The sequence below is a fragment of the Myripristis murdjan genome, chromosome 23 (assembly GCF_902150065.1).
Source record: "Myripristis murdjan chromosome 23, fMyrMur1.1, whole genome shotgun sequence".
NCBI lineage: Eukaryota > Metazoa > Chordata > Actinopteri > Holocentriformes > Holocentridae > Myripristis > Myripristis murdjan.
Window position 1 is genome coordinate 6,708,276 of NC_044002.1, and position 22,504 is coordinate 6,730,779.

Sequence of the window (22,504 nt, forward strand, 5' to 3'; positions counted from 1 at the left end):
ACCTTGGCATGTTTGTAGAAGTCCACACATGTTTCGGTGGTGATATTCTTGGAGCAGATGATCTCACAGTGTCTCTGAAGGGCCTCTAGTTGGAAGAATTTGGCTGCAGACAAGAGCTGCAGAGAACAGTAAATCCAAACAGAGTGAAGCACATGACTGGAATTCCAGACTTAGCAGTCCGAAATAATAATGCTTGCACTGTTGCTGGCTTTGGTTGAGTGTCTCTTACCTCCATAATTTCAGTGTTGCGTATGTGCAAGGACTCAGTGCCTCCATAGTACAGATACTGCATGACCAACTGTAACACAGCGCAGTATAGTTGAGCATGAATGGCAGAAACTTATTGATTTACTTTCCAAGTTGGAATACGGTAAATTTTTCATGATGAATCTGCACAAAATGAATACCCTGTATGTCAATGATGACAAAAGAAAGGCAGTTTTACTTAATACCACAAAAGGTAAGAATAGCATATGACCCATGTTCAACATACTGTTATTGACCTTCAAAAGCTTCATAAATACGATGCTCCTGCATTATTTAAGAATGCAATGTGCAATGGAATGGAGAAGTGAAAGATAACTCAGTGCATTTCTCACATGGAATATATTGTACTTGACATGACTGATCTCAATACAGGTGTTCTCTGCTGCTGGTCGGTTCTGGAGCAAGGACTTGAACCTGAAAAACAAATGAATACATAAACCGGAATCATGTACGTGTTAAAGCTGTATTGTATGTTGCATTTATACACAATTACTCACAAAAAACGAAGACATAAATCATTAATGACTTGAAATTTCTGCTTTACCTGGGCGAAGCAGTAAACAGCAGAACTTTATGTGCATAAAATGGTTTCCCCTCCACCAGGAAGGTGACATCAGACATCTCCTTGTTGTTAAGGAAGTGAGGGTCTGAGAGAAGACGACAATAAGATTCTGTGAAAACACCCTGCCGATACATCATTATTCATAGCCGCCGGAGTATGAATACGGAACCAAAGCGGCACAAGATTAAGCTAATGTGGTCATTAATAATGCCAAGGACAATCCATCACTCAGCTATCAACACAGAATTATACAGCAATTCTCATTTCATTACTTGGCTAAAAGGCAGTTGATTGATTTTGATATTCTCCTCATTCTGATTCCTTAAGAGCATTCTGGAGGACTCTGATAAATGAATTGATGGTGTCAGGTCTAAAGGTTTGTGAAGCATTAGCTCGCCTCACACAAAATTCCAAGCTTGTTTTCATTTTCCTCTAAGCCTTGTCGCTGAATAAGCACTAGGTGGTGCTACAGCGCTGCCTTTGAATCCTCCCCTGCCTTCACATGCTCTGATTAAAAGCAGCTCTTGGGGGGAAAAAAAAGTGACTTGTCAAAATGGGTAAGTTGTCACGGTGACATTCCAGACCGCAAGTTCAAATTCAAGTTCAAGTTTATTTCAAGTCCAAAAAAAAAAAAAAAAAAAAGCTTAGGTTTAGATGGTGAAATTACACCATTACTTGCATCAAGTGAGTTACAACATCTGTTTTTAAACAGCATACATGTTCAGTCAAAATTGTGCTATGGACTGTGAGGAGGATATGCTCTGATAGGATTATCAGAACAACAGACAGTGAGGTAGGGACTAGACTTTACTAAACAGAATTGGGTTATGTTGGCGAAATAAAGTAGTATCCATGTAATAATCTGTGAAATTCTTACCTACATAACCTTATTTTCACTATTCTGTATCATCAAAGTAAAAGTGATTTAATCTATAGTCAGGTCATGGCAGCTTATTGGCTCCTCTCAAAAACCCTCTGGTGTACAGGAAGTGATATGTTGGCTATAGTCATGCAAAGGGATGTTTAGTTTGTGATGTTTGAATGAAGAATTTTGTAGTTAGTATGAGTGATGATAGCCTCCATGGCTGAGCAGACAAAGAAACCCAACCGTCCTCGACTGAAAACCCAAGGAAAAAGACGTCACAGTGCTGGACACGCTGTTTGATTGACAGGTGATCTCTGGGAAGTGGCAGAAACACCACAGCAATGAGTGTTTAACACCAAAGAGCAAACACACAAGCCTACCACTTTAATCCTTACCCTGTTGTCACTGTGGCAACAGCCGCCCTCAGTCTCTGTACAAGACAGTGGGAACAGGTGAGGAGCAGCCATTACTTTCAACTCCAAGCGCCTTCTCTTACCTAAGCGCGAGGTCTGTTTCTTCTTGATCTCCGTCAGCTTTGGAATGGGAAAGGGCCCGTAGCACTGCGTGAAAATGACTGAAAGCTGCTGGCTAATCACCTCGTTCTGCAAACCAGACACAGACACAGACACAAGTAAGAGCAGATGTGGGGGAGAGAAACGTACACAATTAGAGAGAGTTATGTGGCCTCTGTTCCATGAGTTATCTGGGACAAATTCTATGCAAATGTATGATAATGTCGTTATAGTGCATCCAAACAGATGCAAATATGAGTGCTAATGTCATCCAAGCACATGAGTGCGGGGCAGTTTTGTATTCTGAGCAAAGCAGGATAACTTCTGATGTCTCCCTAACAAGCGTTTTGTTTACATGCACATGAAAGAAAACCGCGGCGACCTTGCTGGATCGGAGGATCTGGAACATGAGTGGCAGGCCGTGTGTGATGAGCTCCTCTGTGTACTCCTCCTCCTGGATGCAGCTGAAGTCTTTGAGCAGACCCTGGATGAGCGGTCGGCGGTGCTGGATATAGCAGGTACGCAGGGACTCCAGCCAGGTATGCAGCGTCCAGGGAACGCCTGGGAACACCACCACACGGCCAATGAATACACTTGCACGGAGCGGAGTAAATTAAATGACAGAGTGATTTCAAGGACGACAGAACCGACCATGTCTCCATCACTTTTGCGTTAGTGTGAGGTGGAGGACACTTGCGTGGTTAGTGTTAAATAAGCAGAAATGTCTGAGGCCATGGTGGAATATCTGGGTGAAAGCGTGCAGCACTTGGATATGATTAAAGAAAAGATAGCTGTAATGATGTTATGCAATGATGTGACGGTCACTGATGATTGGTGTGCAGATGAAATGAACACACAGTACTACTGGGCGATGTGGACAGCGAAGGCAGTGTGTTACTATGGATATATGCTCTGCCAACACCCACATAAGGCTGTGCACTCAGTGAACTGTATAACGTCTGGGGGGAAAACTGATGATTGGCACAGCTACAGAATCAGCACACCTTGAGGACACTGTTTCATTGTCACGTTTACACCTTTGACCCACGCTATTATTGCCTCAGATATATAAAACTCCATTTCCGAGACTCTTTCATGGTTGGATGACCAGAGGTGATTGGCGATTATGTGTGTATATAGGACAGGACAGGACAGGACGAGACAGCACAGGACAGGTATAGCTACAGCTACAGCATAAACACAGCTCCAGGACAGCAGGTGGCACCAGAGAATGAGGTGTGCCAGGTGTGCCATGTGTGCCAATAAAGCATGTATAAGTAACTCTGACCTAAGCTGCGGATGTCTATGGTGATGTCCACATGGCCATGCTCTGCGCTATGGTACATGGCCTCTCTCAGGGCCCTCAGTTTGGCCTTTCCTGTTCGCAGGGTCCCTCCGCCGTTGGCCTGCAGAGTCGACCTCCGCTCCGTACTGTCCGTTCCCTCGGCCAAGATCTCCTCCAGGGACAGGACGTCCCCTTTCTCCTTCTCCACCTGTGACAAGAGCTTCCGAAACACATTCCTGTGGAGGGGGAGAGATAAAAGAGAAAGGACTTTGAGAGGAAGATGAAGGGAAAGCCTGTGGAAAAGACGCAACAAAAGATGGTGGTGAGGTCATGGGAAGAGGGACTGGGAAGCTGCAAAATACGGTTTGAGCTCAAAGTGGCCAGAAATGAGAGGAAGAGAAGCAGTGAAGAGTATGATATTAGACAGGAGAGTGGCTCTGAATCAGGCCTGTAGATGCTGCATCTATCAACACAAAGCCCATGAAGGTCTACAGCTCTGATGACGGGTGATTAAAATTCATTTCTACTTGACTCTGCATGGACTCTCTAAACTGCAGCACTACTGGTATGCAGAGTCACAGCATGTGAAGTTGGAACTGTTACAGAATATTGCTGGGTGATATATCAGTATTATATTGATATTGTGATATGAGACAAGATATCGATTGGGATTTTGGGTGTCATAATATCGATGATATGGTAAAAGTGCTGTCTTTTCCTGGTTACAGGTTGAATTCCAGTAAAGACTTGTAGTTTTCTGGACATATTAGACTGTGCAGGCTGTTCTGTTATTTGTTTCTACCTGTTTGGTCATCATATTCACATTACTAATGACTGTTTATCAAAATGGTCATTGTGTAAATATTTTGTGAAAGTGCCAACAGTCATCCCTATAGTATCATTGCAATATTAATGATGAGGTATTCAAAATATCATGATATTTCATTTTTTTTCCATGACACATTAATAATGCTAGTACTTTTTTTTTATTGTGTGGTTAAACCAGACAAGTGACATCGTGTAGTGGACAGAATCACAAACAAGCAAATAACAACAAAGTGAAAACACAACAGTACGAGGCAAGAAACGAGACCTCAGAGAAAGAAAGAAAGAAAGACAGAGAAAAAAAAAAGGAATAATGATAAGGTGGTAATAATCATCAAATTCATACAAAATTAATAATGGGCCTATAGTCTAGTATATAATAATAATAGTATTAGCGACAACAATGCCAATGATGTAATAATCATCATAATAACATTAATAATAATCATAATAATAACAATAGTAATAATAATAAGAAGAAGAATAACAATAATAGTAATAATAGCTGTAATGATAGAGGTGCTAAAGATAATTCAACATATACATAGGCCATCACAGAACCAATAACAATAATAACAATTATAAAAAAAAGAAAAGAAAGTAGAAGAGAGAGGAAAAAAATTAAAAAAAATATATAAATACATACATACACACACACACACACACACACACACACACACACACATATATATAATACATACATATACATACATATATACATGCTAATACATATAATACTAGTACTTTGACTCTTGTGAGCCAGTAAGTCTAGAGTTAATGCCAGGATCATACTGAATCCATAATGTATTTATATTTCTATAAACCGGATTTCTAACTCTGTGGTACAGAAACTGATTAGTCATAGTGTGTAGCAAAACACAACGCAAATTAATGTAACTCTGATTCACCGCCTAAATTGTTTTTCTCAAGACAAATTCCGGGAGCTAATAAATAAGGATGCAAAACAACATTTGTTTTAGTTAATGCACACCGTCTCAACACATAAACAGAACAAATCTAATGCAACACCTAACCTAGCAGCACAACACATCTGCCACAGGATGATGTTACAGTGAAAGACTCTGTAGTTTGGGATGACTGGGCTTCATCTGGTAACACATTCAACGTGAAGACGTGTGATCCCAGCTGAGGCCGGCACCGCTGCACCATATGCCTTACCGAGGAGGAGCTTTCAGAGGCCAAGTGCAAAATCACATATCCTGTTGGTGAAATCATTTGATCACTGCCTGTTTATTTGATGGGTCATTGGACGGCCCACAGTCATCACTTTGAAGCTGAGACTAGCCTTTCATAATATTTCGTTTGATCTCCTCGAACGGTCCTTTGGGTTGGACAACAGTATATCTAAGCATGTGCAGAATTCCACATGTGAAAGGGCTGTATTTTCTCCTGTTGTGCCCGGAGAGCTCTGAGGTTCCAGATAACACTTCATATGCAAAACACAGACATTTTAATATGTAGCTCCACAAACAGGGTCTTTGAATGCTGCTTCAGTTGTAACTATAAAGTACAACCTGAAAAAGGTTCTATATATAAGCTTCACTTTATAGTCTGTCAAAACTCCTCCACCAACTCACCTCACAACTCTTCTGAAAGCATTTTGAAGCTTATAATTGTAGGCTTACGCCATGCTGCAGCTTGCTCATCATATAATTGATTGTCCTAATAATGCTGCATTGTGTTGTTGGCTTTCCACTCTACTCCATTTCCTGACAGCTCTCAATGCCCGGAATGTTAATGGACTTTATCTTGCTCAGCTGCAAGGAAATGATGTTGAAACTGAAGGAATGAGCACCGCTGAATAGACAGCAGCCGGCTCACCGTCACCTGCTGCTAAAGAGGGGGACCAAGACGTTTCAGTCTCGCATATTGTGGTGTTTTGTGACCGGGGCGGTGTGTGTAAACGCATCAACACACACTGCTAATAAATATACACATATTTATATATTATATATACACACATATGTAAATATATGAATCTATGTAGTGTTGGGAGTAACTAGTTGCATGCAATTAAATGACAAAATAAATGTAATTGTAATTAGTTACTGAGTTACTACTAGGTACTATGTTAGTGGTTACAAAAGGGTTACATGTGAATATATCCTTTTTGGTAAAAAACCTTACATGTAGACTATAGCACTCATTTGCTTTGCATCTTTTCTCCATGCAAAAATGTCTTTTTTTGTCAGATTTCCGGACAACACTGGTCAGCAAAGCCGCTGGGACGAAGTTGAGCGTCTCAATGTCTCGCCAGACTCTGCTCATTTGCCGTACGTGCTCAAAGTTTGCGTGTTGTTTTGGAGTGGTTCTCTCGTTTGAATTTGCACCGCCTCTCATCTGCCATTCAAATCAATGCCCGTCGCTCTAAGCGACCAGTCGTGTGACCAGCCTGTGACCAGCGTCTGGGGCTCTGACATTATTGCACAGTGTAAAGCTAGTTTACCAACAAAAAGTTTTGTTAGAAAAGTAATAAAAAGTAATCAAAAGTAATATGTTACATTACCTATTACTTGTTACATTTCAAAGTAACCTCCCAGACACTATCTATCTATTTATGTAAAGTCCCTGGCACTTGTGTATCAGCATGTGTGTGAATGCTTGCATTACCTGTGACCATGTGCTGCTGCCAGGCTGTATGAGTTCATGTCTCCCAGCGGGGCGGAGGAGATGCCGTTTCGACACATGGTCCCGATCATGGGGTCTGCCCCTCTTTCCAAAAGCAGGCTCACCAACTCAAAGTTCCCTAATTAGAGCAACAAGCAATGCAGTTGAGTAAATGATGAATATACTCAAACCATGGAGTTACCAAGGACGCGACTTACATTTTAATACTTCGCAACAAACAATTTATCGCTGAAAATGTCAAGTTTCAGAAGGAGGTCTGGGTAGGATTTTCAATGAATAATCGGACCTGGGTTGTTTAGAAGTGGCTCTATAAATATGCAGCAATGAAGAAGAAAAATAGCTTTTCACATCCACTGAATTCCAGATAGTAATTTAAAGTGATAAATGAAATTGGACGGCTAAAGCAGAGAGTGTCCTCCGATAAGTTGGTACCAAAACAAGTCACAACTAATCCCCGATGCACTGTATCACCCATTAGAAAAATATGAAATAGGCTCGATCTTAGAAGTATGCTGAGACGCCTCAGTGTGCGCAAATATGTAAAACTCTATTACAGCTAACAGCCAAACAACTCTCAGCCACAACCTGAAGCTGCTCCTTATAAAATGAAATGGAGGGTGATGTGACTTTGTGGACACAAGCGGTGTTTATTCAAGCTTTTATGTGTCTGTAATTTTTATGTGATAGTAGAACAAATAAGCAGGAGCCAGAGAATGTGCCCTTGCCCTTATAAAAGTATCCTGAACTCTTAAAGTCCCTCTTCTATGCACTAACAAAGGAGCAGCACTGCTACTGTACTCTTTATTACACTTACATTATTTATTATTTAATAAGTAGGCTGTTAATAGTATTCATTATCCATGACTGTGTGCTAACCAGCCATTACCATGGCAACACAGCTGCCTGTACCTTACTAGGGTCGTGTACTGCCACAGGCACATTATGCAAAGTTGGCAGAACAATAAGTAAACATTAAAAATGCATGTATCATTATAAAAAAAAAAAAAAAAATCATGGGTCAAATGTGAAATGCGATGAAATTTACATTTGGGTGTTTTTACAGCAAAGCTCAGGCAGTTCAACAATTCATTCGAGAGGAAGACACATGCAGAATTTCTCACAGGTTCTTTGAGATATGCCGCACATCTCTGCAGCATTGAAGCACTAACTAATCAAAAATAGCATTTCACAATCTCCATATTCTAGATAGTAATTTAAATTGATAGCTCGGATGACTAAAGCAGAGAGAGTGCCTTCTGGTGGGCTGAGGACAAAATGAGTCACAGCTAATCCCTGATGCGCTGTATCACCCATTAGAAGATATGGGTCAAACGTACAGAGCACTGCCTGCACTTTGGAGTGTATTTAACATTTGGCTCTGTTTTGACAGGCAATTAAACCAAGCCCCCTTGAAGAGAATCCACATATTTCTTGTGTGCGCTTGTGTACCTGCGGCGGCGGCCAGCTGTAGCGGGGTCTCTGTGTAGTTCTCCGCCCCATCCTGCAGGGCGCCCTCCACGTTGGCTCTATTATCCAGCAACAACTGTGGCAGGGACGGGGGAATGAGGAAGGGAGGAAGGCACAGAGAGAAAGCAGGCCAGGGAGACCTTATCTTACCGTCCGGCTTGACAAGAGGAAAAGCCTCAACTGTAGGAGACCTCACTTTTGAGACTGTCCTCACTTTGGGCCACTGAACAAAATCCTAGCTACACTCACTCTACTAAAGCTTAGTTGTTTTTTTCTGAGGAGCTTATTGCTGCTGTTGGCTTGCCTGCACTGGGATAACACTTCCTGCGTTGAGGAAGAAACAAAATGGTGGCTGCTTCTCTTTCTATCCCCCACAATCTCTGAAATCACTGCTAAAGTTGATTGTGGTGGTGCAGATAAATAATTGAAAAAAAAAAAAATCCCGCAGGCGACGATGTTCACCAGGCTTTTAGCCAGTGTCAGTTTATACTGTAACTTCTGCAACTAAATGTATTATATATTAAAAATGAAAAAAATGAAGAGAATAAAACTGAACACTTGGCATCCCTGAGGCTGTATATCAGGTTGGTTGAGCTCTGCTCTGTTCAGTTTGCCACTGGATTTTCTCACTGTTGCTACAAGACCAATCTTTAGACTCAGTTATGGTGAAAGATAGGGATAGAGTCAATCATCCACACATCTACAGAGCATACATTATTAAAAACAAAGTTAATCTGGAGAGCTTGCCTTGACTGGATACAGTTAAGCCAATTCCTCTCCACAAGCACTCCACACAACTGAGATAATTACTGTACAGATAGGATCAAGAAGGAAAAATAGAAAGGACATATGGTACCATTATTATTATGATGCACCATAATAATAATCATAATCTTTATTTTGGTGCAAAGGTCAGGGCAAGGGCCACAGGTTAATGGTTACAGGTCATAAACGTCACTACCTGCACGACAGGGACGTGTCCGTGTAACACGGCGAAAGTGAGAGGCGTCCCCTGGCGCGTTTCAGGATAAACTGAGGGGTGCTTGTTTACTGTGCTTGGCACCTGGGAAGTCATAGGTGAAGTTCAGGGAGAGAGATATACAGCCATTAACATTCACAGCTCAGGGCGGGACATGGGGGGGAAGGAGCGAAAAGCAATATGAAGAAGTGTAAGCAAAGGAGGGCAGGATGGCAGAGGGAGATTTCCCTCTTGAGTTTCACAGAAAATCCTGAGCGGTATTCTTCTTCACATCTCAATCCTCAGCATCCATTTTCACACTCCTCACTCTAAACGTGAGACTAGTATACCTCTGTCTTGGCAAGGCTCTAACCACAGTCTGCGCTATCTTCCTCGCTCCATCTTTAAACAGTGTTTCATTTCAAAGGAGATGGAAATCAGAGAGAAAACAAAGAATTGGCAAAGACTACAAATACTGTCAAGACGGGTGGTGCTGACTCATGAACAAAGCAAGGGCAGAATCAAATTAAAAAAGCCATACAGACCGATATTGTTCTGTGAAACCTTACGTTGCTTCATCACAAAGCCAGTTATAGAAATTATGCATGAATGTCGCCTGGAGGGAGTGTCCATCAACAAAAGGCTAATCAAATGTCACGCTATATTTTAGCACATTATATTTCGCTGGTGGGAGTATTCATGTTGCTATGTTGACGGCGCTGAATTATGACATTATGAACGAAAATGAGTGGTATATCTCGGAAGTTGAGGGTGAAACACTGAATCAGTGACTTGCAACAATATATGTTTTCACACAAATTAGACGTAGGCTTTACACCGCTTTGCTTTTGAGTTAACACACCCGTGCCAAATACAGGCACTTTACCAATGGAGCAATCACAGTCAGTCAACAATGGGGCCACTATGGTGGAGTTGCAACCATCAAGCATTTCTCCTCTTACCTACTCTTGTTACATACTAAGATTAAAGCAACTACTTCACACACACAAGACAAGCTAAACTCTAAATGAGAGAAAAGCAGGGTTTATTTTAATATTGCCTCACCGCCACTGTTAGGGTTTTCAAAGAGCTCTCCACAATTTACATAAATAAATGCAATGAAGCTCATGCTTCATGTGTAGCCCATGGTAGCACATTACACTAAGTGCACACAATAAAAATACATTATTGATGTGTGATGAAGCACTTGTGGTTAAACTTCTAGAGCATAAAATGTAATTAAATAACTATACTGAGGGAGTATTAGTGAATTATTATTATATATCAGTCTATACTATCTTTATTATTGTGCAAATGGTGCGTTTTTATGGTTAACCAGTGCACTTTATGTAATGAGCTACCAATCCAACGGAAAGCATGCCAAGAACAGCTAAGAAAATGAAGACAGCGAGGGAAGGGAGCGACACAAAGCAGGGTTTTGGCTTTCACTAGCACTGTATTGTAAGACATACACCTCTACAAATGCAAATGAACATTTTGGACACAAAAAAAAAAACAAAAAAAAAGTGTGGAGCCATTTCACAGTGACTGATGTGGTGTCTCGTCAACACTGACCTCGCTATTGATGTCGGCTCCGGCGTCCAGCAGCATCTGGACCATGGCCTCATCACCGCGAACACAGGCGTACATGAGGGGGGTCATTCCCTGGAGACAGAGAGACAGGGGGGATGTCACAGGCTTCAGTGTGGACTACTCATTTACACATTGTATCAAATATTAATTACTTTGGGGATTTGCTTTTGCTGTTATATGGAATCTATGCTCCAGAGTTATTCAAAGCCACCATAACATTAAACAAAATTTACACCAAGGGAGCATTCAGGACCAGAGCTCCCTCTGAGGTTATAGCCGGGAGTAATTTAGCAACCTAACCAAATAAAACAGTCTCGTCAGTCACCAGTTGTTTCTCCACTTGGCCCTGAAAATTTAGTCTGTATGAGCAGGTTTGGAAGTTGGTGGCAGATTACATTAGATGCAGTGACCTTGCCATAGCTTGAGGTTTAATGAATTGAATTCCTTGCTCAGTGTGGCACAGATAACCTTGGTGCAGAACCAAGGCCACCTGCATGGAAATGACACTTTTAAGGCACCGCCTTCCTGTCAAATTTGCTAAAGAGCAGCCTTTTTTTTTTCATTCAATTAATGAGGCGAATCATTTGACATGTAGTTACATGGCTTCCAAACAGACTCCTGGAAATTTTTGCTCGATGTTCGCTCACCTTTGTACTGTAACTTCTGCAACTAAATGTATTATACATTAAAAATGAAGAGAATAAAACACTTAACACTTGGCATCTCTTTACGATAAAATCTGGACTTTCATTCACCTAATTAAATGACAAAGGCAGATTCTCTTGGTCTGGAGGAATTCAACACTATCAAGTAAATACTGAAGAACCACACCAGATATTAGCTCTACACAGAACCAAAACATCTAGACAATTGTTCTTTTATAAAGCACCATTATCCCACAAAGAATTTTTGGAGCACCATATGCATTTGGTTAATTAATCGCTGGCTATTGGTCAGTGAAATGCACTTGTTTATTCACAGCATTCATACACAGCATGCAGTTAAGCCCATTTCTGCCATGAACTGAAAAACATCTATACAAGAATAAGGTAGTAATTGCAACGTGGCTCTAATTTTCAAGACATTACACTCTTAATCACTGGCTCAAAACAGACATGTCTATACAATGAGAGCAACACCATAGGTGGGATGTGAAACTCCCAGCATAATATTTTACAGCCCAACACACCGGCATATGCACAGAGCGCTATATTGAGTTCAACACACCTACACACATTATGCTCCAAGCTGCAAGTTGAAGCCGCTGTACCAATACTTCACCTATTGTGTTGCCACAATGGCGGCGTGTAAGAGAATAGCAAAGAACATGAATGCAAACCAGGCGAAAATGTCTGTACATTCTAGGCTATGGCGTTGCACGTTTACAGGGAAATAAAAGGCATTTGGGACGAGCCTCCATAAAACAGACTTCAATCATATGTCTGATCTGGGCTATTACGCTCAATGGAGGCCCTTTTACGACTTGCTCATAACACACCGAAGCACTTTATACTTCAGAGTGATATCCCTCTGTGGTGATTCATTCTTTAATATTTCCTGGACACCAATCTACTTCATCAGCAGACAGCTAAAGGGCAATAGTGGACCCTGATGATGGCCCAAAATGAAATGTGCACAGTCCAAATGACAGCCATGATGACAGACCACAGCTTTTACTTTATTACCGCCGTAATGCTGTCTGTTCCTTTGCACCATTTAGCTGGTTTTATAAGGAAATAAAAACCCAGTGTGCCGCCATTGCTTTGTTATTTATGTTGGCGGTGATGTTAAGAGGGAAATGTCCGTCAATACTATTTATCATATTCACAAGGGCCTGTAAATACTGAGCGCTAATTCTGCTCTGTTCCAGTCAAACAGTTTGTAATTCGGTCTCTCATTGAATGTGGCATGAATCAGCCTGCCAGCACCACACTGCTGACTGGCGAGCATGAAATCAGCCCAACATACAGGTTTACATTAGAAACATGTGCGGCCAAATAAAGGGCTGCGCAGAAACACGGGGTTAAGATAATCGTACAGATTTGGAAGTCGATTTTGTAAAGAACTGCCAAGGTCTCTTCATTGAACTTAAACAGGCACAGCTTTCTGACCACGGAAAATCAGATTGCACCATAAGCTTCTCCACTTAGCAGCAGAAAGAATAACCCATGTTTCCATCGACTGGGGAAGGCTGAAAATCCCGAATGACATTAACACTTGGATTCACAGAGGCTGGGTCAAACCCAACCCATCCATGCTGACTCCGCGAAAAGCACTGCAGTACCGAGTGTAAATGACACTGCCATTTTTTTTTTTAACCCTCATCTCTACTTCTTAAATCAGCAGGCACAAAGAAAGGTGACAATATCTTGCACATCTTCCACGACAATATCTTGCATAATGAGGATTTTAGAAATTCTGTCATGGAAAAAAAAAAGATAGAGTGCACTGCATTAGTCATAGGGAGCAGCCTGTGCACAGCGTGTGTGTGTGAATTGGGATGGGTTGCTAGGTAATGAGTGTTGGGAATGCACAATGCCAGCGATGTGTATAATTCTCCACTATGCCTGTGTAGGTGTGTGACGTTAATGCTGTGCGCGTGTAGGTGTTTGTGTTAAGTGTCGGACCTGTTCGCTCATGCTGTTGATCCCATCAGGCCCCAGCAGGTTCACGGCCTGCTTGACCAAGTCGGTCCGTCCGCAGTTCAGCATCCTGAAACCCAGATCCTGCAGGAACTTTGCCTCTGTGGAGGCTGCGTCCAACTTTCTGGTTGCACAGAAACAATCGTCCGCCCTGGAGAAGGAAACAGCAGATCCATTACTATGATTGGATGCTTATCTCACAAATGAATTTTTTAAATCTCTGGACACACATCTGTACTGCACACTGACAGGAAATAAATGATTGCTACTCTTCTCTTCACCTCCTACACAAAAAAAGCATATCCAAGGGATCTTCATATGCAAGGAAAAACTGCAACTTTATCAGTTCATTTCGAACTTCTGCTTTGTTCATTTCCCAAAGTAGCTTTTCTCGAGTCAAGGATTTTCCTGTGAGTCATTATTACTTATTCATGTGCCATGTAAAGCCACTTAATCCACGCTGCAGCCAGCTGTCATGGTGAAGTTCCCACAAGGTCACAGCAGAACCTCTCCCTCATGTTTGTCCATGTTATGTGAGAGTTTCAGCTGATGCATGTACTAGTTGTTAATTGGCTCTGCATTCATACATCTCGGCGTCGGAAATGGAATCAACAAAGGTGCCTGACAGTCTCTCCATTTTAGCATTTCACAATCCCACACTTCAAAATGGGGACCTAGCTGTCAAGCCAAAGATAATTAATGTGAGGGCACTCTTAACCCGTTAGCACAATCACTGCCTGAGCTGCCAAATGAGGAACATGGCTGGGTAACTACTGTACATAGTGTGTGACTGTGTGTGTGTGAGACGAAGACAAAGAGGGGGAAGCAGAGAGAGGAAGAAAAACAGAGAGACAGAGAAAAAGCACGAGAGAGAGAGAGAGAGAGAGCAAGAGATGGATGGACGAAGTTTAGATATATGGCCTCACTGCATTTTTTTCAGTGAGTAGCAAGAGTACCGGGCTTTGTAAGATGAGCTGCCTCATCACTTATCCCTTTCCTTGCTCACTGGACTTCGCTCTGATGTTACTTGGCCAGGGAAATTTGACCCTATCCCTTGAGGTTTATCTAAACACCTCTGCCTCTGAGAAATGTTTCTATACCAATAACTGCACATATGATATCCATACTTGAGCTGCCGCGGCTCACAGTCCACGCCGGGCAGGAGCAGCCTGGCGGCCTGCCTCACATCGTCGCTGTCCACAGAGAAGCTCCTCCGGTGCTCAGTGTGGGCGATCGCCACCCGGATCCACTCCATCAGCGGAGGAAGTACCAGGAACGGCCTGCAGGGGGAAACAGAATCGATCAGATGAAACATGAGGGAACCCCACTGTGTTGCGCCATTAAATAACAGGACAAGTTAAAAAAATAAAGAAATAAAGACACAAAATATATATAAATTTATAGATATATCGAATAGAACACTATCCATTGACTGATGTAACACTGGAACTACTACTAGTACTACTACTTATTCATACTAATGAAAAATATGTATGACATTAAGATAAACAAAAATATCAAATTATGTATGGCAGTAAAGTGAATGAAAATTATGCGACTCAAAACCCATTAAATATCATGAGACCTAATAAGAACATGCAGTATATAATAATATGAAGGAAAGTCATGTGAATGTACAGAATATATGCAGAGTGTGCATCATATATTTGCAGTGACAGGTCTGCAGAAGGATGCAGAAAAAAGCAGTAAAAAATGGGCCACCTCATAAAATCCACTTACAAATGTAGATAACATAGGTACAGAACGTGCAGGAGAAAATAGGCCTTATAAATATAGCATGAAAAATGTGACTTTTATGTCGCAATGAATTTTTCAAACTGATAATATCGCATAATCCTTTCAAACAAGTTTCATAATGCTCAGGGTGCTTTACACACTCCTTTATATGCAATCACTTCATAAAAACACAAGCCCAATATTGATAGCCACAAACTTTCTAATTAAAGATGCCCTTCCAGATAACTGAGACGGTAATTTCCATCAAATCAATATTCATAATCTGTGATTCAGCTAGTCTAGAGCGGGGAGAGAGAGCTCTAGATGCTGCAGATGAACCCCCTAAATACTGTTATTACCTCCTTTAATCAAAATCAGTAATAGGTCTTCCATGGTTGACGTGTTCATATCTCATCATTTATTTCTGGGGCTGGAGCGCCCGTATAATCTCTGATCACATATCCTGTAAATCACCTAATCTCCTTCTCTTTGGCTCTTTCTCTGCCTCTCTTCTCTGCTTCACACACACACACACACACACACACACACACACATACTCCTTATTGTTCTCCTCCTTTTCTCTCTTTCTCCTCTGGCATCAGGAGCCGCATTCAGTTCAATAAAGTGTTGACACAACCTCCATATACCAGCACAGCATCTGATTGATTCATGCTACTTGAAATTGAATATACAGTTTCTCTTTTTGTACTATGGCTCATTGAGATGAAAGTGGCATCTGACTTATTGTGAACTTGTAACATAGGTTTGAATATTCACAAAATCATGGAATTCTTATGGAGCGTTCCACAATGCAAGAGGATAATCTGGCCGGCCTCCACAGCTCACTCCCCTGTTTATTTGCTGCCTTCCCTTCTCCAGAAGTGCAATCAATCTTTGACTGAATACTTTACGCTTGACTTGACTTGAATATTGAATAGTTTACAGTAATGGTATGATCTTATCACCAATCCACTGAAATTATGCATTGGACAGTTTGCTGCACCGCAATTCTAATTAAACTGCATTCAGAGTTGGAAGTAACTTAGATTAGATTACATTCCCCCATGTTACTGTGTTACTTGAACTATTTTGAGTAGTTTAAAGTCATTAATTTGACTTTTACTTGAGTACATTTTTGCTTGAGTATTGTCCTTCGTTACATTATAAATCACATCCATTGCAGAGAACAAATGATCCATGACAGATTGTGGAAAATTTCACAATAAATGCTCAGTCAGCAAAGATAGGAAGAGGAGTCTGCTTCTACTTTGGTGGTTCTACTTTTTGCCATTTCCAAATTTACACTAAATGCTGCATGATGAAAAACTGCAGACTGTCGATGGAAGCGTGGGCCATTTAGACTCAACTGGGAAAAATATGGAAAAAAAACACAGTAACTTTTAATCCTGGTACATTTTAAATGAGCTATTTTTTACTTTTACTTACTTAACTAGATTTACACAGCCTAACTTCTACTTAAGTAAAATACCAGCAAAGTCACAATATTTCTACTTGAGAAGCAGTTTGTACTCACTGACTAGATTGAGCGAGAAAAGCAGCTTTTGTGTAACAACAGGTGTTGAACTGAAATGAATTAATTAAGTAGTGGGCAACACTGACTGAATATTTTGGCACAGCAGAAAGACAGCGACATAATAGAGCGGCTACATGGCAGAGAGGATCCGTTCTTCTTGATGCTGCATTTGGGTTAATACTGTGGTTACACTGATTACTCCAGGACTGCAGCAGCCTCAACCACAGCACCAGTTGATGCTGCACACCCAGCCAGGCGCCGAGGGACTGGACAGCATCTGTGCTTGTTCAACCTCAGCTCCGGGGGGGCTGAGGTTACAGCAATCCCGCTGCGCAGAGCGTTTACACCATCCTCAGAGAGCTGCATTACAAAGTCGTCTAAAGCCTCGCATCTACCAGCAATCAGTGCTGAGCTCTGCTGGGGCGCACTGACACTTTTAACTGCCAGAGCTGCTGGACAAATGTAAACCAGCTCTTTAAGATAAATGCATGACAACTATTTTATCATGAAAAATAGCTCTGAGAAAACTTTGAAAAAAGAAAAAAAAAAATCCATCTTGTTGTTTGCTTGGTAAAATACTGCAGCATTCCTGCAAGTTTTTGCTGTGCTGTCAAGTTTTGGTTAAGTCACCTTGCTGTAACTTGATATCACGATCTCTCATTTAATGAATGTAGAAAGAAAAAAATCGTGACGCTGCTATTATCCTCTTCAGCTGTCTCACCTGTGTGTGTCCAGGATGGAAATTTAAAAACAAAATCCTTTTTCTAAGGGCTCTGGGTGGATGCCTGTGCACCCTTCCTTGGCATCTGGCAATATTTTCTACCATGAAGACCCAAGTTTTAAGGATCCTTCCCCATATGGAAAAAAATAATACATTTCACATATAAATTACAGGAGTTTCTGTTCTAAACTGCTTCTGTATTGCTAGTGGTGCATTCTGGTGTAGAGGATCTTATTTTTTTTCATTCTATAATAATTAAGTGTTATTCCTCTGCCTAGCAATGAAGCCTAGGTCTTGAACAGTAGCTGGACGATGTGACTGCTGAGCCACAGGCCACTCATAAGTGGTGGCAAAGGTTATTTTTGTCAGAGAATCAATATAAAGCTGTCAAATTGTCCCGGGTGTGAGTTTACACTGTACATTTTTAAACTGTCATGCAGTCACGAGTGTGGTATTATTGGGTATTATACAATGGCTTCCAGACATGATTCAGCCAATCAGACTCGGTTTTATAATTAACTGCCTCATCAGACACCTCATTTTTTTTGGCCTACAATGCACTAAGAATATTCCTAGAGGCAAACAAAAAAAGTTATAAATGGGCTCACTGCTTTTTGTTTTTTTCTGGACGGGATAAAGTGCACACTCTTGTCAAGGTCTAAGAAACTCTTATGAGTCAATCCAGTGACAGGGTGCTCTCAATAAATCCAATCCACCTAATCCAAAACGATTATCCTCTCACAGTAAAAAATGATCCTTAGCACTACTCAGTGAACTAACGGCAAACAGGGGCTTAAGTTGCGACTGTCAAGCGGAGCAACCTTGGGGAACGGCTAATTTGAGCTTTTTGTGGTATATGATCTATCCCTGTAAGGCAATGCAGATATAGGAGAAACCCTTGAGATAGTTCTTATTATACCTAAGAACATGTGCTTTTTCTTTTTTGTCACTTGCATTTAATCACCATCACTCTGCCCTTTTCATGAACTTGACTATTCAGGATGTCCTTATTCTGCGAGAAAATTTATAGAAACGTAAGGAATATTATAACTCACCATTTTCAACCATTCAACTAGTTTCAAATGCATGTCGGGTATTTTTAAAAGGTTGAAATAAAACATAGATCAAGAGTTCAAACGGACCGATTTAGCTTTTACTCAGCCTCTCCAGGAATCCTTCACAAAATGTCCTTTCAGATTCTCCTGCCCACATAACCCTCAACATAATCCTCTAAGCAGAGCCATGCACCTAACTAAGAGAATCCTTATTTTTAGTGCGTATAGAGATGCCTCGTCTGAGTGTAAATTACTGGTGCAGTTTGGATGGCTGGCCTACATTTCGTGGGCATTTGTGGTTTTCTCGTACCACAACCAGCTATACTTCGGCCTACACCTACGGTCTGCCAGGAATTTGAACTCTGGAAAAAAACAAAACGGCGAGGTCTTCCAGCTGGTTAGCACTCGGCTGACTAATGTGACACTCCTGACCTCCTCCCTATTCTCAGATCTTGTGATAAAACTGATGTGTGCTGCTGTAAAGACATATTTACCATTCTAGGCTTGCGAGAGAAAGAGGCCCAGCCCGGAATGAAAACACTGTCGGTAATGTTATCCATCGATAAAGGCGGTGGGCCTGCAGCGACAGCCAGCACAGATCTGCCAGTGTGAAAATTCCTCCTCAGGAGTAAATATCTGGGTCAAACAATTGAGTCTTTAAAGAAGCCACATGTTCTTTGACTTTACGCTGCGAACCATGAGGTGTTGCTTGCTCATTCTTCGTCTTCCTGCAAAACTTTAAAATTTGGAGAGGGAGAAATGAAAGTATTCAACTTCAAAAACAAGTTATTTAAAGCTCAGGTAATTAGGTGGAGAAGTGAGTTCCATGTTTTTTTTTGTTTTTTTTCCCATTCTGTAATTTCAGTCGGAGGCTTATCTTGAGTTTCATGAAACAACCCTAAAGGACAGTGTATCTCATGTAATCGTATGCTATCTCCCTCTCATCCCACTCTGTTATTCAGTCTACTTTTCTTCAACCTTTCAGCAGAATGCTAAATAGAGCATTTGTTCTCTAGGGACTGGAGAGCCCGCTGACATGTCACTCTGTCTGACATTCCTTTTGCTCCCCAGGGTCGTCAGGATGGCGTTTTATCTCTTCAGAGTGGGGAAAGATGTTGGAATATCTGTCCATCCGTCTACAAAGTCCCACAGCTTCCAATCAATCTGCTCCATGCCTAGGGAAGTGTCAGGACTGACCAGCTCACGCAGCATCTTATGGGCTCGCTGGTGGCTCTGAAAAACTTTTGAAAGAAAAGTAGAAGGTCTGCACTAACCTTTAGACAGCTGAAATTATTCTAGTGATGGGGTGTCACAGGCTGACAGTGGCAATTCGATTAGAGAGGATACTTGAGCGTAGATTTATCAGGAGAGAGTGGGCACATTTGGAAATCGTGCTCTTATTGAATGTAATGGTTTTTCTGCGTGCTCATTGTGCCAGAAAGTTGGATGACTGACGTTTGGGCAGATTGCAGTTTTACTTATACAAACATTTTCTCAGAGCCAGAACTTGCTCTCAGGGCAGCATATTCTCATTGGCTGATTTAAAGCTCAGTGGGTGGGACTTAAGTACCGCAATTTATCCAAGGAATGTTTAAAGGAGGGACAGGACGTTTCACCACAGCAACAGCATTCCAGATTGACTGCATAACTTGGCGCTGTCTAACTGTTTATTTAACTATTTCACTGGTGCAATAATATTTATCTGCAGAACTTTACAATAATTCAACGCTGCAATACCCTTGTATTTATATATATGGTGCATATAGGTATACTTTTTACATAAGCTAAAATTCTTATTTCTGCATTTATTGCTGTAATATTTTGTGGGATTAATGGAAATAGTTATGCACAATGCACTTATTGAACATGCATTTTTATAACTCGGATTTCTCCACAAATAGGAGTAATGCACATGTTTATACATTATGCATATACTTTTTTCCTAAATTTCTAATGCAGATATTTTTCTATGGCTGATAATTTCATGTATGCTTATAATATAGTCTTCTTATGAGAATTTGAACACATGCGAGTATTTCTAACTGATTCTGACTCTGATTTGCTTTGGTACCACATGTAATATGAAAGTAATATGAAATATGACAGTGGGACGGGCATTGAAAATCCCACTATAAACCACCATGTTAGTGTAAATTATCATGTGCGACCATTAGTGTGTTGATCACCACTGCCAGGTGTGACTTTAGCATGGATTCGTATTGCGTGTTGGTGAATCACTCGTGTCTCCAGTGTTCATCAACTTGGTAGTCAAAACAGTGACTGCCACTTCATTACATGCTGAGTCACTCCTGAACAAGGGTGCGGTTTGAGACGCAACCTTAGTTTGGTTAAACTGCATTTTTTTCACTTAGTAGCAGGAGTGTTAGGCTTCACAACCGAGGCCTTTACTGGAGGCACTCCTGTGTTCCCCAGATTTCTACGGTATATGACGGGAATATGATAAAGGGTCCTATGTTCCCAATGCCCTTTGTTCCCAGGGTCCTATGTGGGTTAGGGTTAGGGTTAAAATTAATTTAAGGGTTAGAGTAAATGTGTGTTTGCGAAGTTTTGAAATGGGGAACATAGGACCTTGAGAACTTAGGACCCTGGGAAGACAGGACCCTGGGAATATCGATAAACTCCCATCTAAGTTAGCCAGAAAAATTGTGGTCTCAGGCTCTTGGCTGCAGAAATTCAACTCAAGCAACATGATTTTTTTTTTTTTTTCATTCCTCCAGAGTAGCTCTGCCAAAGAGAAATGTTTGCAAAATTCCTCTCTGCAGCCTGTATCTGGTGATTCAAAACATTACACCCTGCTACAGAATGTCTATTATTTCCAGTGCTGGCGAGAAGTGTTGACTCACCTCTCAGTGTGCAGGGTGACTTTGGAGGGTTCAACATTTGGGTTCTCCCATTCCATCTGTGGGCAGTGCATGAAGTAGCAGAGGGTGTAGAGGGCCTCAGGCTCCCAGTGCACTGAGGTGTTGGTCTTCTGGTGGACTGGTGTCCCGTTGCTGGGGTTCCGGATGTGCAGCGGCTGGAGGTGGTGCATGGCTCGAGATACCAAGTCACCTGGAGGCGGGGGGGATGGTATATATGAGAGCAGGGAACACTGGTTGGATTTGCCATATGATGTGATGCAGGTACAGGGTCTATTGTGACACAAATAGGAATTCATGAGCGATACATACACTAAAACATAGTGTATACTACACAGAGCAGGGATCTATTAGCCATTATAGCTTCCTACGTGTCACTCTCAGAGCCCACATCCATTTCATATGTCATGGCTTTGACAAGAGTACTCTCCAGCACTTCCGTGATTAAGCCGAGTCTCACTCCCTCATTGAAATGATTCCTCATTCACGCACCTCCTCAGAGGACAGTTAGTCATACACAAGCCCACACAATCCTTGCTGTGTGGGAAATTGCTGCCTTAAAATGAAATCAACCTTACACACATTGGGCCTCTTTCAGTAATTCACTTTGTCTGAGCTCTTATTCCAATCCTTATTTTAGCCATGGCTCTTATTTTTCCTCATATCTCCGCCTAGCACTTTTTGCTTATGATGATCAGCCTACACACACACACACACACACACACACACACACACACACACACACACACACACACACACACACACACACACACACATACACACAAAATGTAAAATGAAGTTGTACTAAAATCTTTGCATTTTTAATCATTTTGGTCCTCCTGCCTTTGGAAAGGAAGGTGTGGCTGTAGGCATGGAGAGGATAGGTGCATGAAATATGCACAGGATGTGTGTGTGTATGCATGTGCGTGTGTGTGTGTGTGTGTGTGTGTGTG

The 22,504-nt window shown here is 41.5% G+C and overlaps 1 protein-coding gene across 1 annotated transcript in view; it reads right to left on the reverse strand.

Annotated features, from left to right (window-relative positions):
• The window catches only part of btbd11a (BTB (POZ) domain containing 11a), a 140,250-nt gene that overhangs the window by 4,435 nt on the left and 113,311 nt on the right, over window positions 1-22,504 (reverse strand). Inside the window, exons 3-16 of the mRNA XM_030045748.1 lie at window positions 21,537-21,744; window positions 14,753-14,905; window positions 13,611-13,776; window positions 10,966-11,055; window positions 9,394-9,495; window positions 8,415-8,508; window positions 6,948-7,083; window positions 3,495-3,727; window positions 2,589-2,767; window positions 2,191-2,296; window positions 812-914; window positions 600-681; window positions 230-298; window positions 3-116 (exon numbers count right to left, since the gene is read on the reverse strand). Coding sequence (XP_029901608.1) covers window positions 3-116; window positions 230-298; window positions 600-681; window positions 812-914; window positions 2,191-2,296; window positions 2,589-2,767; window positions 3,495-3,727; window positions 6,948-7,083; window positions 8,415-8,508; window positions 9,394-9,495; window positions 10,966-11,055; window positions 13,611-13,776; window positions 14,753-14,905; window positions 21,537-21,744 — 1,835 coding nt within the window. The remainder of the gene's footprint in view (window positions 1-2; window positions 117-229; window positions 299-599; window positions 682-811; window positions 915-2,190; window positions 2,297-2,588; window positions 2,768-3,494; window positions 3,728-6,947; window positions 7,084-8,414; window positions 8,509-9,393; window positions 9,496-10,965; window positions 11,056-13,610; window positions 13,777-14,752; window positions 14,906-21,536; window positions 21,745-22,504) is intronic.